This window comes from Myotis daubentonii, chromosome 6, assembly GCF_963259705.1.
Source record: "Myotis daubentonii chromosome 6, mMyoDau2.1, whole genome shotgun sequence".
Lineage (NCBI taxonomy): Eukaryota > Metazoa > Chordata > Mammalia > Chiroptera > Vespertilionidae > Myotis > Myotis daubentonii.
This window is the reverse complement of record NC_081845.1, coordinates 1242051-1256710: the sequence shown is the minus strand read 5'-3', so window position 1 is coordinate 1256710 and position 14660 is coordinate 1242051. Positions and strand designations below refer to the sequence as shown.

General features: G+C 62.2%; 1 protein-coding gene across 1 annotated transcript in view; it reads right to left on the bottom strand.

Annotated features, from left to right (window-relative positions):
• RPS6KA2 (ribosomal protein S6 kinase A2) overlaps positions 1-10497 on the bottom strand; it is an 87310-nt gene extending 76813 nt beyond the window's left edge. Inside the window, exons 1-2 of the mRNA XM_059699864.1 lie at positions 10462-10497; positions 10326-10373 (exon numbers count right to left, since the gene is read on the bottom strand). Of these exons, the coding sequence (XP_059555847.1) occupies positions 10326-10373; positions 10462-10491 (78 nt within the window). The 5' untranslated portion in view covers positions 10492-10497. The remainder of the gene's footprint in view (positions 1-10325; positions 10374-10461) is intronic.
• Positions 10498-14660: the final 4163 nt, after the last annotated feature.

The following is a 14660-nucleotide window of genomic DNA, read 5'->3' as shown; positions in this document are numbered from 1 at the left end:
GCTTGTCTTTCTGACACCCTGTCCAACCACACCGATCCCCCATCAGACATCTGTGATGGAGTCTAGTCCCACCCCCACCCCCATCAGTCATCTCTGATGACATCTAATCCCACCCCCAACCCCATCAGTCATCTCTAATGACATCTAATCCCACCCCCACCCCCATCAGTCATCTGTGATGGAGTCTAGTCCCACCCCCACCCCCATCGGTCATCTCTGATGGCATCTAATCCCACCCCCAACCCCATCAGTCATCTCTAATGGAGTCTAGTCCCACCCCCACCCCCATCAGTCATCTCTGATGGAGTCTAGTCCCGCCCCCACGGGACCGCACGGTGGGTTATCCCCCATGTGCTGTGGCTGTGGCTGGGGCAGGCTGGTCTGGAGGTTTTGTCTGTGCTACAGGTTGGAACCATGAGGCGCACGCTCGCACTGAGGCAACGTTTGGGCAATATCTGTTTTTCCTGAAATGCCCGGGACAGCCTGTGCCCAGAGTGGAGCCCTGGTCCGCAGGGCCAGACCCTGAGAAGAGCCATGAGTGGGTGGTGTCGGAGGAGCACACAGGCACTTTCCTGCTCTGCGGTGGTCACAGGGCCCCCTGCCCCCAAAGAGGGATGAAGCCCCGCCCCCAGAGCCTGTGGGTGTGGCCCTATTTGGAGATGGGTCTCTGCAGACGAGGTCCTTAGGGTGGCCCTGATCCAGCGACTGGTGTCCTTGAGACAAGGAGACAGCCCGGCCGGCATGGCTCAGTGGTTGAGTGTTGACCTATGAACTGGGAGGGTCCGCGGTGAAGGCCACGGCCACGCGAAGGCCACGGTCAGATACCAGGGCCGCAGCCACTAACACTCGTCTTTCCTGGTGCCTCCGGGCGGCGCTGCCCTGCAGCTGGGCATGTGGTGGTGTCTCCAGCGCCACTCATTCCGTCTCCCACAGCCCCGAGCAGCTGCCAGGACCCGCTCCGCTCTCCGGGTGAGAGACACGGCTTCTCAGGTTTAGAAAATCTACGTACCTGGGTGCAGTGTGGGTCCCTGGGCGCTGACGGCTTACACAGACCTGGGAGCGCCAATCTCGGCCTTTCAAAGGGCACAGCCGGGGGAGCAACGTCGGATTCCACAGTGACACCCGCCCCCGAGAGACACCCAAAGGCGTCCGAAGCCACTTGTGCTTTTCCCACCACGGCTCTCGAGAGACACCCCCCTGACAGGAGACACCCCCTGACCGAGACCCCCCGCCCCCAACAGGAGGCGCGGGAGAGCCCGGGCCTGAGGGCGTGTTGTGAGACTTGTGTCGCGGAAACGGACACGGGCTGGGACGTGCGCTCAGCCCCAGGCCTCGCCCGCCGCGTGGCTGCAGGGGAGCCGTGGAAACGCGCGCGTTATTGTTATCCAGAGCGAGAGGGAGAGCGAGAGGGAGAGCGAGAGCGAGCACCCACCCCCAGAAGCGAGCGCCTCGGGAGGCAGCAGATGTTTCCAAACCGACGGCACCCGCGGGCCTGTGGTGAGTCACCAGATGCAACGTGTCCAAACGCGCCCGCCACGCTCCCGCTTCCTCTTTTCCTAGAGAGACGGCAGTGCCGCCTCCACCCCTGAGGAGCCTCGGTCTGCACGGCAACGCGACGGCGCCAGAAGCTTCCACTGCGAGCAAATAAGCTCAGACACACGGGTTCCAGGAAGCCCGCAGGGTCTCAGGATCCCGAAATAATTACTCGAACACACTGTTCGCTCACAAGCCGCACACGGCTCAGGCCGGCGGGGGGAGGTGCTGGTGGCAGCATGTGCTCTCCCTGCTGCCTGGGGGGGGGGGGGGCGCTCAGTGTCATATCCACGTCCGGGGTCACCCCTCCCAGGCCACAGGGGAACCTCGGGCACCCTCTGTGGGGAGGACAGAGCCTCCACCACCTGGGACAAGGCCCCTAAAAGCTCCCTTTGCAGGGTCCCGGGCTCCCAGGCCTGGGCGGCGGTCGGGGCCCCAGGGCAGCCCCGGGGACTGAGGACCGAGCCCCATCCCCCGGATCCAGGCTCCAGCTGCTCCGCGGTCACACTTCCTACCGTGTGCGTGACCCAGGCGACAGGGCAGGCGAGCCATGGCACACGCAGGTGAGCCCGGCAGCGGCTCTGGCCTTCGTTGCTATAACAACAGCACCGCTTACTCCACGGAGACCTGGTTCGTGTCCCTGCGCCCGGCACCCCCCCTCGGAGCCCTGGCACCTCGGTGCTTGGAGACCTGCAGGCTGACCACACCTGGACCGGCCGGCCGGCGTGCGCGTCCTGGGCTCGCGGATGCTGCCAGGACTCCCCTCCCCCTCCTCCCTTTCCCACATCCATCACCCCAATTCCCAACCCGCCTCCGTGGGCAGGCCAGGCCCCCGGCAGCAGCAGGGAGAACAGGACGGTCAGACCCCTGGAGCCCGGACAGTCTCCTTCCACACCGGCTCTGGCACTGCGTCCCCATCGACCGCCGGGGGCCACGCCGGGACCCCAGATGCCTGGGCGGCGGGCGGGTCTACGAGTCTACGCCTCCGTGCGCCCCAGGAGCCCCGGGAACAGCGCTAACGCGCCCAGGGCCACCCTCGCGCAGCGCCTGGATTCGTGCACCGACCTGCATCTTCCTGCTCAGAGCCTCTGAGGACACGCACCCACAGACACAGTTCCGAGGCCCCGGGCCTCACCGGGCCAGGGAGGCAAAGGCCCTGACAGGGGCGCCCGGCCACCGCCCTGCGGGTCCCCCGTGGGCCATGGTGGCACCGACGTGAAGCCTGGTAACTGCTGCCCGCACGTCCCGGGAGCCTGGGAGCCCGGGAGCCTCTGGTGGCCTCAGGGTCCCCGGGGCCGTTCTGCCTGCAAACACGGCCTCTATGGCGACGCCGGAGGCAGCGCAGCGCTGGGTCCTCCGCCCGGAGGATGCAGAAGCGGCAGGTCCAGGGCGGCGGGCGGGGTGGGGGCAGGGAGGGCACCAGGGAGACCGCATGGCCCGCAGGGTGGGGGGCAGAGCAGCTGAGGGGATCAGTGTCGGCCCCATACGTCCCCATGCCAAGGCTGCAGGTCAGCCTCTGGTCAGGGCACATACAAGGATCAACCAGTGAACATGGATCCGTGGAGCAACACGTCTCTCTCTCTTAAATCAATAAATTTAAAAAATGTTCTTTTTAAATGGGTGAGTCCAGCCAGTATGGCTCAGTGGTTGAGCATCTACCTATGAACCAGGAGGTCCCGGGTTCGATTCCAGGTCAGGGCCCATGCCCAGGTTGCAGGCTCCATCTCCAGTGTGGGGCGTGCAGGAGGCAGCCGATCCATGATTCTCTCCCATCCTGATGTTTCTCTCTCTCTCTCCCTCTAAAAGTCAACAAAGGAAGAAATATGTTTTTTAAAAAAGGGAAGCTTATGGCTCCTCAAACCCCACTGCACAATCTACTGAGTTAAGAGAACAATCCTATCTAATAAAACAGAAACATGGTAATTGGCGTACGACCGCTACCCTTCCCATTGGCTAATCAGGGCGATATGCAAATTAACGGCCAGCCAAGATGGCGGCCAGCAGCCAGGCAGCTGACGCAAATAGGGAGGCTTCCTTGCTTCAGTGACAGAGGGAGCCAAGCTTCCCCGCCTGCCTTGCGGGCCTCTCAGCTGCACTCTAAGCAACATTGTAACAAATATAGAAGCTAAACAAAACCCCGGGCTTCAGCCAGCAGGACCGCAACATTGTTTCAAATACAGAAGGGTAAACAAAGGCCAGAAACCTGCTTTCAGCAGCGGAGGTCTCATAGCTGGAGCCGAGCCTCAGAGCTAAAGCTGGCCCAGAATTTAAAAAAAAGGAAAAAAGGAGCAGTTGGGAGCTTCAGTCACCCATCAGCCTGAAAACGGCCCTCAGCCCCTCACCCAGGCTGGCCAGGCACCCCAGTGGGGACCCCCAACCTAAAGGGGGTATGACCAGATGCAAACAGCCATCATCCCCTCACCCAGGCTGGCCAGGCACCCAAGCAGGACCCCTACTCTGATCCAGGACACCTTCAGGGCAAACCAGCCGGCCCCCACCCATGCACCAGGCTTCTATCCTATATAGTAAAAGGGTAATATGCCTCCCAGCACCGGGATCAGCGGAGCCGCAAGGCCTCCCAGAGCCGGGATCAGCGTGACAGGGGGCAGCGTCCAAACCCCCTGATCGCCCTGCGGCTCTGTGTGTGACAGGGGGGAGCTCCCCAACCCCCTGATCGGCCCTGCTCTGTGTGTGACAGGGTGCGGCGCCCCAACTGCCCTCCCCCATCGGCCCTGCCCTGAGTATGACAGTGGCGACGCCCCAACCCCTCTGATGGGCCCTGCTCTGTGCATGATAGGGGGCGGCGCCCCAACTCCCCAATCGGCCCTGCTCTGAGCCCGACCAGGGGCTGCACCTAGGGATTGGGCCTGCCCTCTGCCACCTGGGAGCAGGCCTAAGCCAGCAGGTCGTTATCTCCTGAGGGGTCCCAGACTGCGAGAGGGCACAGGCCGGGCTGAGAGACCCCCTCTCCCCCCCAAGTGCACAAATTTTTGTGCACCAGGCCTCTAGTCTTATATAATAAAGATGGAATATGCAAATGGTCATTTCGCCATGAAGTGTAACAACCGACCGTATAAGGACCAGATCACGGATCAGCAGGAGGGTGGGGCAGGGAGCTACAAGCGGGCGGAGAAGAGCTATAGGATGGGGCAGGGCAGCAAGCTATGGGGGGGAGGAGACAGAGGGCAGGGGGGTAAGGGGGAGCTACAGGAGGGCGGCAGCGAGCTACTGGCGCACAGATTTGTGTGCAGGGCTACTAGTCTCTCTATATAAAAGTCTAAGTGACTGGCCGACTGGCTGGCCGGCTGGTAGCTATGACGCACACTGACCACCAGGGGGCAGACACTCTGACATGTAGCTGTGATGCTCAATGACCACCAGGGGGCAGACACTCAATGCAGGAGCTGCTGAGCTGCGGTGACTTGGCATCTGAGGTTCTTGGGTGATGCACCCGGAACCAGAGAGGAGGGAGCCCAATTCTGGGGTGCGTCACCCGAGAACCGACCTCTTGCAATCGGGGACCCCTCGGTGGATGTCAGAGAGCCGGTTTCGGCCGGATCCCCGTGGGCCAGGCTGAGGGACCCCACTGGTGCACGAGTCTGTACCGGGCCTCTAATGTAAAAGATTTTCTTTAAAACTTAGGCTCTTGTGGTAGCTCCCTGAATATTTTGTTTTAATTATTTTAATAGTTTTTGATTTAGCCAAAGAACGTAGTATCCAGGCTTGCTTGAGGCTTAAAAGAGTTTATTACTAAGTTCCTTTGTGGGTGTTATCATCCCAGACTCACGGGGACTCGCTGTCACTCTGCAGCCCCTGAGCCCGTGGGGAAGGTGCTCAGCTCGGGGGGGGGGGGGGGGCGTCCACAGCCCCCCCACACCGGTCGCCTGGGGGTGGCTCTCTGGAGACACAGAGTGGGCTTCCTGGGGCACAGACATTTCCTTCGGTTATTTTTCGCACAAAATAGAACTCAGGCTCCTTGAGAAATGGTTTAAATGGTCCCTAAGGGCACGTCTACCTGGTCTCCCACGACCGGGAGAAATCCCGGAGCTGCAACGAGCAACGAGCACCTCCCCCCGCCCAGCCGCCCACAGAGCACCTCTCCCCCCCAGGTGCCCACAGAGCACCTCCCCCCCCCCAGGCGCCCACAGAGCACCTCTCCCCCCCAGGCGCCCACAGAGCACCTCCCCCCCCCCAGGCGCCCACAGAGCACCTCTCCCCCCCAGGCGCCCACAGAGCACCTCCCCCCCCCAGGCGCCCACAGAGCACCTCCCCCCCCCAGGCGCCCACAGAGCACCTCTCCCCCCCAGGTGCCCACAGAGCACCTCCCCCCCGCAGGCGCCCACAGAGTCTGCGCACAGGAGCCGCCATGAGGGCGCTCAGAGCGGCCCACCCTCCTGCCTGGTCCTGGCCGCCCCGGAGTCCGAGGCTGGTCTTTCTCCCGGGAGCCTGTCCGGGTAGGATGAGCACAAGCCCCGGGAAAGTTCACCCTGATTCGTCATCGTCCCCACAGCTCCACGCTGCCCACAGCCCGGCAAACGCCCGCTCCCTGGCCGGGCTCGCTCCCTGCCTGGAGCCGTGTGCACGGGACAGAGCGCGGGAGGGCGGCGGCGGGCTGGGCGGCGGCCTTGCGGTCAGAGGCGCGCAGTCTTCCGTGACCCCCCCCCCCCAGGCGTGCTCCCCTGAACGGGAAGCCCTTGGCTGGGCTTGGGAAAGGCCTCGCAGTGTGGACGGCCGGGCCCTGGCTGGCTGGCAGCGTGTCAGATCTGGCAGCTTCGCCATAGAAACCTTTCCCTTTTCATGGGATTTAAGTGCAGGTACATGTGAGCACGTGGACTGGATGTTGCCATGGTGACGCCGGCAGGAGCGTGCCTCTTCTGTGATGCAGGAGAGATTGTCATGACAATCTGGGCTCACTCATCTCCAAACAATCCCAGAAAGGAATCGTGTTGGAAGCGGCCCCTGGGGGAGGGGCTGCGCTGCTGTCGGGGGGCACCCACCTCCGGGGACAGCACCAAGTGCTCAGGCCATGCGGCCGAGAAAGAACCCCGACCAGAAGCTGTTTCCTGCCCCTTAGCCTCCCCCCCTCCCCGAGGGGCGCAGAGCCCGCTCACGGAGCAACTCCAGCTTCGTTTAACTTTCAGCCAGAACTCCCCACAGCTCGCTCCCCCTGACGCCGTCACCTAGAAAATGCTGCCACCCTGGAGGGGAGGGTGGGGCGCCATGCGGCACCCCCAGACGAGAACGCAGACGCATCTCCTACTGGATTGAAAGGCCCGAGGCCGCCCGGCCGACGTGGCCAGTGGTTGAACCAGGAGGTCATGTGGATTCCTGGGCAGGACACAAGCCCAGTGGGGGGCATGCAGGAGGCAGCCGGTCCATGATTCTCTCTCATCATGGATGTTTCTCTCTCCCTCCCCCTCCCTTCTTCTCTGAAATCAATAAAAACGTATGAATTAAAAAGAAAAAGGACACAAGGCCAAGCACGGCCGTGCGGTGACCGACCCGGGCAGACGACTCAGTCCCCCCGTCCCCCCCTCCCCGCCCCCGCCGCCCACCATGCCCTGCACATCCTGGTCTGTGAACAACAGCCACCACGGGGCAGGGGTGGGGCACGGGTGGGCAGGGGTGAGGCAGGGGCGGGGCAGAGGCAGCCGTGATCACAGCTCCACTTGGTGGCAGGGGAGCGCCCGCCGCCCACAGCAAACAGGTCAGCCTCCCGGGTCACCGGGGTCAGTGTCAATGGCTGTGGCTACGACATGAGAGTCACACGGTCACAAGCAGACAGAAAGCGCCCCGGGCTTGGCTGTATCGTTGCCATGACAACGTCTTTCACGCGGATCGTCACTGCCAGCGACCTGTCAACTCGCGAGCTGACTGCTCCTTTTCGCGCTGTGGTCACTGAGGGCACGAAGGTCGCCTTCCGTGGCTGACGTTGTCTAAGAGAGTGGACACCGGTTACTAAACCCGAGGCCCCTGCCCTCTGCGGTCACCTCTGATTGCAGTCACATCGGTGCCTTGAGGAGGAGTGGAGCGCTCACTCGTCAATTTCGCACAATACTCGATGTTGGCGGTTAGGTTTCTCTAAACCATGAACATGCAGGAGGAGGAAATAACTCCCCCTGTGACCTTAGGACTCGGCGAAGAGCCGCGGGGAGTTTTCTGTGGCTGCACCTGTCTGGGTTGGGAGGTGGGAAGGGCGACAGCTGAATCTGCTAACACCGGGGCAACCTTTTACTCTGATAGTGATGTTCGCTTTTCCTCCGCTAAACGAGTCAACGTAAAGGTCTGGCCTCCATCGAAGGGAGCTTCTGGCTCAAACCTGCCCCAAAACGTAGCTGGTTTCTACGGGAGGGCTCCCCACAGGTGGGGCGCCGGCGCCGATTACAGTAATGCAGGAACGACACGCATTCCACTTCTGACTATTCAAGGACAAAAGAAGAAGAGCTCAGAGGTTGTGGGTGAGCATCTCCTTCTGCTAACACCCTGTTCTGGAACCTTCCCTGGGCTCCCCACCTGCCCCATGGAGAGTCCGCCACACCGTGTGTCCCACTGCAGCCCCTGTGCCTGTCCCCTCCGCCAGGGAGCCCTCGGGGCTTGTTCCCACGTCCACGGTCCGAGGGGGAAGCGTCTCGCCCGCCATCCCGGCCCACAGACCGTCAGCGAGGCACGGCGAGTCACGGAGAGTCACGGAGAGTCACGGGGAGTCACGGCGAGTCACCATGGTGTGAGGGACGCAGGGGCCTGGCCTGGGAGCTGAGCGAGCAGCGTCGTGGCACTTGTCCCCCAAAACAGACGGGCACCAGGGTTCTGCACCGTAGCCCCTCGCTTGACCTATTTTCTAATGTCGCTTGTCACCCTCACATCATCCACACCATCAGGACACAAAAAACATCTCTGGCGACCATTTCCCAGGCTCAGGACGCACAGCCGAGGGCAGAGGGGGCAGAAGAGACAAAGAAACAGGGGAGTCGCCCATCCAGGGGCAGCGAAGGCTCGGAGGGTTCAGTGGCCCAGGAGGAGGGATGAGGGTCAGTTAGGACGAGGGTCAGTTAGGATGAGGGTCAGTTAGGACGAGGGTCAGTTAGGAGAGCCCCGCTCACGCCCCACTTTCAAGCCCCTCGTTGGAAAGCTGGCTGTGACTCAACCAGGGGCGCGTGGGACCCAGGAGCCCCCGGACGGGGTCCACTCACAAGGCCTCGCACAGGAGGCCGGGCAGGGGCACCCGGGCCAGCTGAGTGGCCGCCAGGGTCCGGGCACATCAGCAGCTTAACCCACTCTCCGTGGCTCTTTGCAAAGGATTCGTTTGAGTTCTCCTATTTGCATATCCAGGAATCTTACAAAAGAACAGATTGCTTCACAAATTACTAAGAATTAAAACGACATCAACACACACACACACACACACGCGCGTGCAGGCAGGCAGCGGCACGTCCTGTGTGGTCACGTCTGGGCCGGACTCCGCAGCCCTCGGGACTCGAAGCCCACGCGAGTGGCCAAGGAGCCCGTGGTGTCCCCGTGCGGCCCGTGCCCTCCACGGCCGGCGATGAGGAGCGACTAGGAGGCTGCCAAACACGCGGAAAGCGAGGTGAGCTGCTGTTTAGTGTGAACCAGAGGCAGGTCATGCGCTCACACACGAACCACGCGTGACCGGGACCGCGGACCTGCCACACCGGCCGCGACATTCAGCCAGGCCGTCCCCGCGGCCACCGTGTCCCTGGGCAGGTAGCACGCTGCCCATGGGACTGTGGGAGCCGGAGAAAGGAAATGCCCCAGAAACACCTTATAAGACTTCTTCTCTATAATGTTACCCTTCAACCCATACAGCTGCCGGAAATACTTCCAGAAATCTACCTCCATCTCCAGCGATCCATTCTAGGCCGAGCTCCTGGGACAGCTCCCGGTGGGAACCTGGACTTCCCACGCAGGAGGCTGTCCGCCTGGGGGCCCCCTGAGGGCGGGCAGGCGCAGCGGGGCCGGCCCACATCCCAGCCTCGCCCCACTCTCACGGCTCTCTTGCTGTTCGAAGAGCATCCAATAGGTTTTGTTAAAGCACACGGCACATAGGGTTACAGACAGGGAGTCCCCCAAAAGGCGTGCACACTTTAACAGCTGGTAACTCGCTTCATTTTCGCTCCTTTTCAGGTTCAGTTGATTTGAAATATGGGTGAAGCCAGGCTAAGCTTTGAAGAAAGAAAAGGTGCTCTGCAGAGCCGCGGGGCTTTAAGGGGCTGCAAACGGATAAGGTTTACGGCACAGCAGCCGATGCCCTGGGGGCGCACAGACTCAGCAGGATGGTTCCTGACGTTTGCGACCCCGTGGCTTCATCAGCAGCGGCGCCCGGACCAGAGCGCTCATCAGCGTGAAAACAGGTGTTGACTAAAAACCTATTCATTTCGGAAGATTCCTTTCAATTTTATAAAACGACCTGCTTGTTAATAAACACGGCTTCGCAGTCACTCGGAGTGGGGTGCATTTCGGAAAACACCCGAGGGTGGTCCCCCGGGCCCACAGTTGTGGGATAAACAGTCCTCCCAGGAGGCAGGACGCTTCGTCCTGGCCCCGGCAGAGCCCTGCTGCGCGGCCGCCTTGCTCAGCCCCAGGCCGCGGACGGAGGGCACCCAGATGGCGCCCGGACAGACGGCAACAGCTTAAACCGCGCTGTGTCGGCCCCTCTTCCCAGCGCGCGCCCAGCGGCTGCCGGGCCTCGGGCAGAGTAGAAACCAAACACGGAGAGAAGCCGGGACGTCTAACTTTTTCTCAGCAAGAAAAGTGACCCCCGGGGGGCGTCTTACCTGGGCAGGCTTGGCCGGCGGCTCCCGCGAGGCAGCGTCACGCGGGCCCTGTGGAGGCAGAAGGCGAGAGCCTGTAAGTCAGGACGTGGGGCAGGAGCGGCGGCAGCGGCGGGCACAGGGGCACACGGGCACCCACCAGGCCTGGGAACTTTCTGCTTCTGAACATTAACCTCCACATGGTGCCGGCCGCTGGGCTCTCTCAGGAGGCCTCCACTCAGCACCCAGAGGGAACTTGCAAGGCTTTGTGCAACGCGACACTCGCCAAAGGAAGCGCGGTGTCCCCATCGCTAACCTCAGGGCCCGGCCCCCAAGGCCGCCTGTCCAACCCCCAGGCCCCAGGCTCCCCCACGGGCCTGGCTGTGACGGGGCCCCCGTCTGGCGGGGCTGCTCATCGCCATCCTGTGCGAGACGCTGGCCCCGCTGCAGGAGGGCAAAGGCTCGATCTGCCCACACTCCGCGTGCGCTAATTACAACAGAACGGCAGGCACAGGGTTCGAGCCTGAGTCTGCCCCGGACACGGCAGCCCCAGCCTGGGTTCCTGGTCGACCTGGGGCGGGGCAGCACCCGTGGGGTGGGGGGCAGCCGGGCGAGGTCCAGGGTGCCGTGGCCAGCTGGACCCAGGCCTCCCACCCTCTGTGAGGACAGCGGCCTCTGGGTTCTGGCCTGTGAGCCGTCAGCAGGTGGCCCTCGAGGTGTCTGAATAGACCTGGCTCCTCATTTCCCACCTGGTTACCACCTGCAGCCGGTGAGGGTGAGACGGCACAAGAGGACCAGCAGGTGGCGCCGTTGCACAGGACTGATGCCCGGCTGGACCCCAGCGGACTTGCCGCCCATCTACCTCCCCTGCATAACTGGGCGCAGATCAGCCTCCCTCGCTGCCATGGTGAAGCCATTGAGACATTACAGAATCGTTCATTTAGGACGCTGGGTTTCTCCAGGCTTTTCTCTGCAGTGTTGATTTTTTTTTTAAAAAAAAACACATATTGTATTGATTTCTTACAGAGAGGAAGGGAGAGGGATAGAGAGTTAGAAACATCGATGAGAGAGAAACATGGATCAGCTGCCTCCTGCACATCTCCCTACTGGGGATGTGCCCGCAACCAAGGTACATGCCCTTGACCGGAATCAAACCCAGGACCCTTCAGTCTGCAGGCCAACGCTCTATCCACTGAGCCACACCAGCTAGGGCTGCAGCGTTGATTCTTTACCCGTCTTTGGATGGTGGGGCTTTGGCAGGCACCCCACCCACTGTACCCCACCCACCTACCCACCTACCCACACGGGGAGGCTCACAGCTGGCCCGTTGGCGGTTTGGGAGTCTGTGTCCACAGGCTCAGAGCCCTGGCCGCTACTCCCTCCCAAACCTTACGAGGTCCACCAGGAGGGGGCAGCAGAGGACACCCCTCCAGGACCTTCACCTGCTGCTGTGGGGGCCAGGCCTCTGTGTCCTGAGGCCTCGGGATGCGGAAGAAAATGCCAGTTCCATGCAGGGCCCAGACTGTAAGGGAGGTGCCCCTGTTTGCCATCCTTGCCTCTCCCTCCAAGGTCTCCTCACCCTCTCCACTCCCCCTTCCTCTCCCCTCTCCCCTCCCCCCTCCCCTCCCCCTTTCACTCCTTCGCCCTCTCCCAGGGCTCCTGCATCTGTCAGCGCTGCCTGGATACTTAACCTCCCAGGGGCCGTAGGCGATGTTAGAGCATCCACCAAGAAAGCCACTCCTCTGGCCACTGGCTAGTCCCGGATTCCGACCTGTTTTCTCCAGGGAAAGCAGGCCAAGACGGGGTAACCTGTCTCAGTGGGGGCCAGGCCACGACCAGAATGGGATGTCCTGGAGGCAGCTCCCCCCCGCACCCCCCGGATCTAAGGGTCACATGTCTGATTTTCTTGAGGAGCTGCCGGATTCTCCTCCACAGCAACGGAGCCATCCCACACCCACCGCAATGGGCGGGCACCGCTCTCTGCAGCCACACTCAAAACCGCCTCTTCTATTATTATCACCAGAGGCCCAGTGCACGGATTCGTGCACCAGTAGGGTCCCTTGGCTTGGCCTGCGCCCTCTCGCAATCCGGGACTCCACCCCGGCCGGGGAAGGACCGCAGGAGGGCTCCAGGGCATGTCCGGCCTGTCTCCCCCAGTCCCAATCAGCCGGACCCCAGCAGCAAGCTAGCCTACTGATCAGAGCGTCTGCCCCCTGGTGGACAGTGTGGGTCATAGTGACTAGTCAAACTGTTGAACCATCAGACACTTAGCATATTAGGCTTTTATATATATGACTAGGTGCCCGGTGCACGAAATTCGTGCACTGGGTGTGTGTTGGGGGGGAGTGTCCCTCAGCCCAGCCTGCCCCCTCTCACATACTGGGAACCCTCAGGCGTTGACCCCCATCACCCTCCAATCACAGGATCGGCCCCTTGCCCAGGCCTGACGCCTCTGCCAGAGGCGTCAGGCCTGGGCAGGGGACCCTCATTTCCCCCCATCACTGGTTCTGCCCCCAGCCCAGGCCTGATGCCTCTGGCCCAGGTGTCAGGCCTGGGCAGGGGACCCCCAGACCCCTCTGATTGCTGGCTCTGCCCCTTGCCCAGGCCTGACGCCTCCGCCAGAGGAGTTGACCCTCATCACCCTCTGATCACCAATCACCGGATCGGCCCCTTGACCAGGCCTGAGGCCTCTGGCAGAGGTGTCAGGCCTGGGCAGGGGACCCCCAGCTCCCCGCGGTTGCAGGCTCCACCCCTGCCCAGGCCTAACGCCTCTGGCCTAGGCGTTCGGCCTGGGGAGCGGGGACCCGCGGCTGCAGCGGCCCCGCAATCGTGGGCTCCACTTTAGGCCCAGGCAAGGGACCCCTAGCTCCTGGGACTGCCAGCTTCGACCGTGCCCAGCTCCCATCGCTGGCTCCACCCCTACTTCCTGCTATCACTGGCCAGGGCGGAAAAGGCACCTGATTCTCCGATCATGGCTGGGGGGCAGGGCAAAGGCGGCCCCAGGGCCGCCTTTGCCCTGCCCCCCAGCTCTTAGCTCCCCCCTGGGTTTCTGATCACTGTCAGTGGCAGGGGGCTTCTTCCTGCTTTCCCTTTCGCCTCCCTGCATTGTGCCTACATATGCAAATTAACCGCCATCTTGTTGGCAGTTAATTTGCATATAGCCCTGATTAGCCAATGAAAAGGGTATCGCCGTACGCCAATTACCATTTTTCTCTTTTATTAGTGTAGATCATTATTATTATTACCACCCTATGGTGCCTTATTAATAAAGACAAAATAATTGGCTGGTATGTAACCATGTTAACTGCTCCTTGCGTGAGAGCAGCTGTTTAAATAGTAATAACCTGTAATCAAGTGACTGGGCTGGTACCATGTCTGCAGCTGTGTTCCGATGGGCCCTGGCCTGTCCCCTTGGCCCTGAACTTTGGACAAACTGATTGGGGTCCAAGAAGAAAGGGTCCCGAGAAAGACCAGACGTTCTCGTGCACTTGGGCCCCCTCCCCCCAGAACTCGGTGTCTGAGCAGCGCAGCTTCTGCTGGGAGCGTGTAGGGCGAGGTCCCCCTGTGGGTGCCACTGGCCAGGTGACGTGACAGCGGGTTCCTGTGGCAGCACAGTCCCCGCGCTCCCCTAATGGCGCCCTCGCTGGGGCTGAGAGGGCGGAAGCATCAGGTGCGGCCTCCCACTCCCGCGGCTGTTGTCTGGGGAGAAGCCCGTCCCAGGAGGGACATCACAGCTGTGGGCCACCCCTAACCCGTCAGCCAGGGAGGGGCCACTAGCCAGGGTCCCTGCCCCTCGCCCTGGCCCTGGCCCCCTGAGCAGCCCTCAGAGAGATGGACAGGGTTGGGGGGGGGGGCAGCCTGGAGGAGGAAGCGCAGGTGAAATCTGCTGAGAAGAAAAGGCCCCTGGGAGGGGCTGGGTCTGTGGCAGGAAGACCCGGGGCAGCGGGGCCGCCCACCCCTGTACGCAGGTGCTAAGGGGACCGCGCACGCCGCCTCCCGCAGTTAATCGAGGATCCGGCCTCTGCAGCGCCTGGCAGGGTTTCTCTAAGTCAGGGCCCAGCCGGGACCCCAACACCAAGTGCTCGGCCAAGGGACCCGGCGGGGCCCTCCCGGGTCTGTAACCAGGATCCCGGCGGGGCCTTCCCGGGTCTGTAACCAGGGACAGGGCAGGGCCTTCCCGGGTCTGTAACCAGGGAACAGGCAGGGCCTTCCCGGGTCTGTAACAGGGTCTGTAACAGGGTCTGTAACGAGGTCCGCAGGCGCCGTGGAGACCGCACCTCCTCTGAGTGACTCCGTCTCCGGGGAGGGGAGCGCCGGGACACACGTGATATTGTTGCATAAAACCCAGAAAACTGGCCC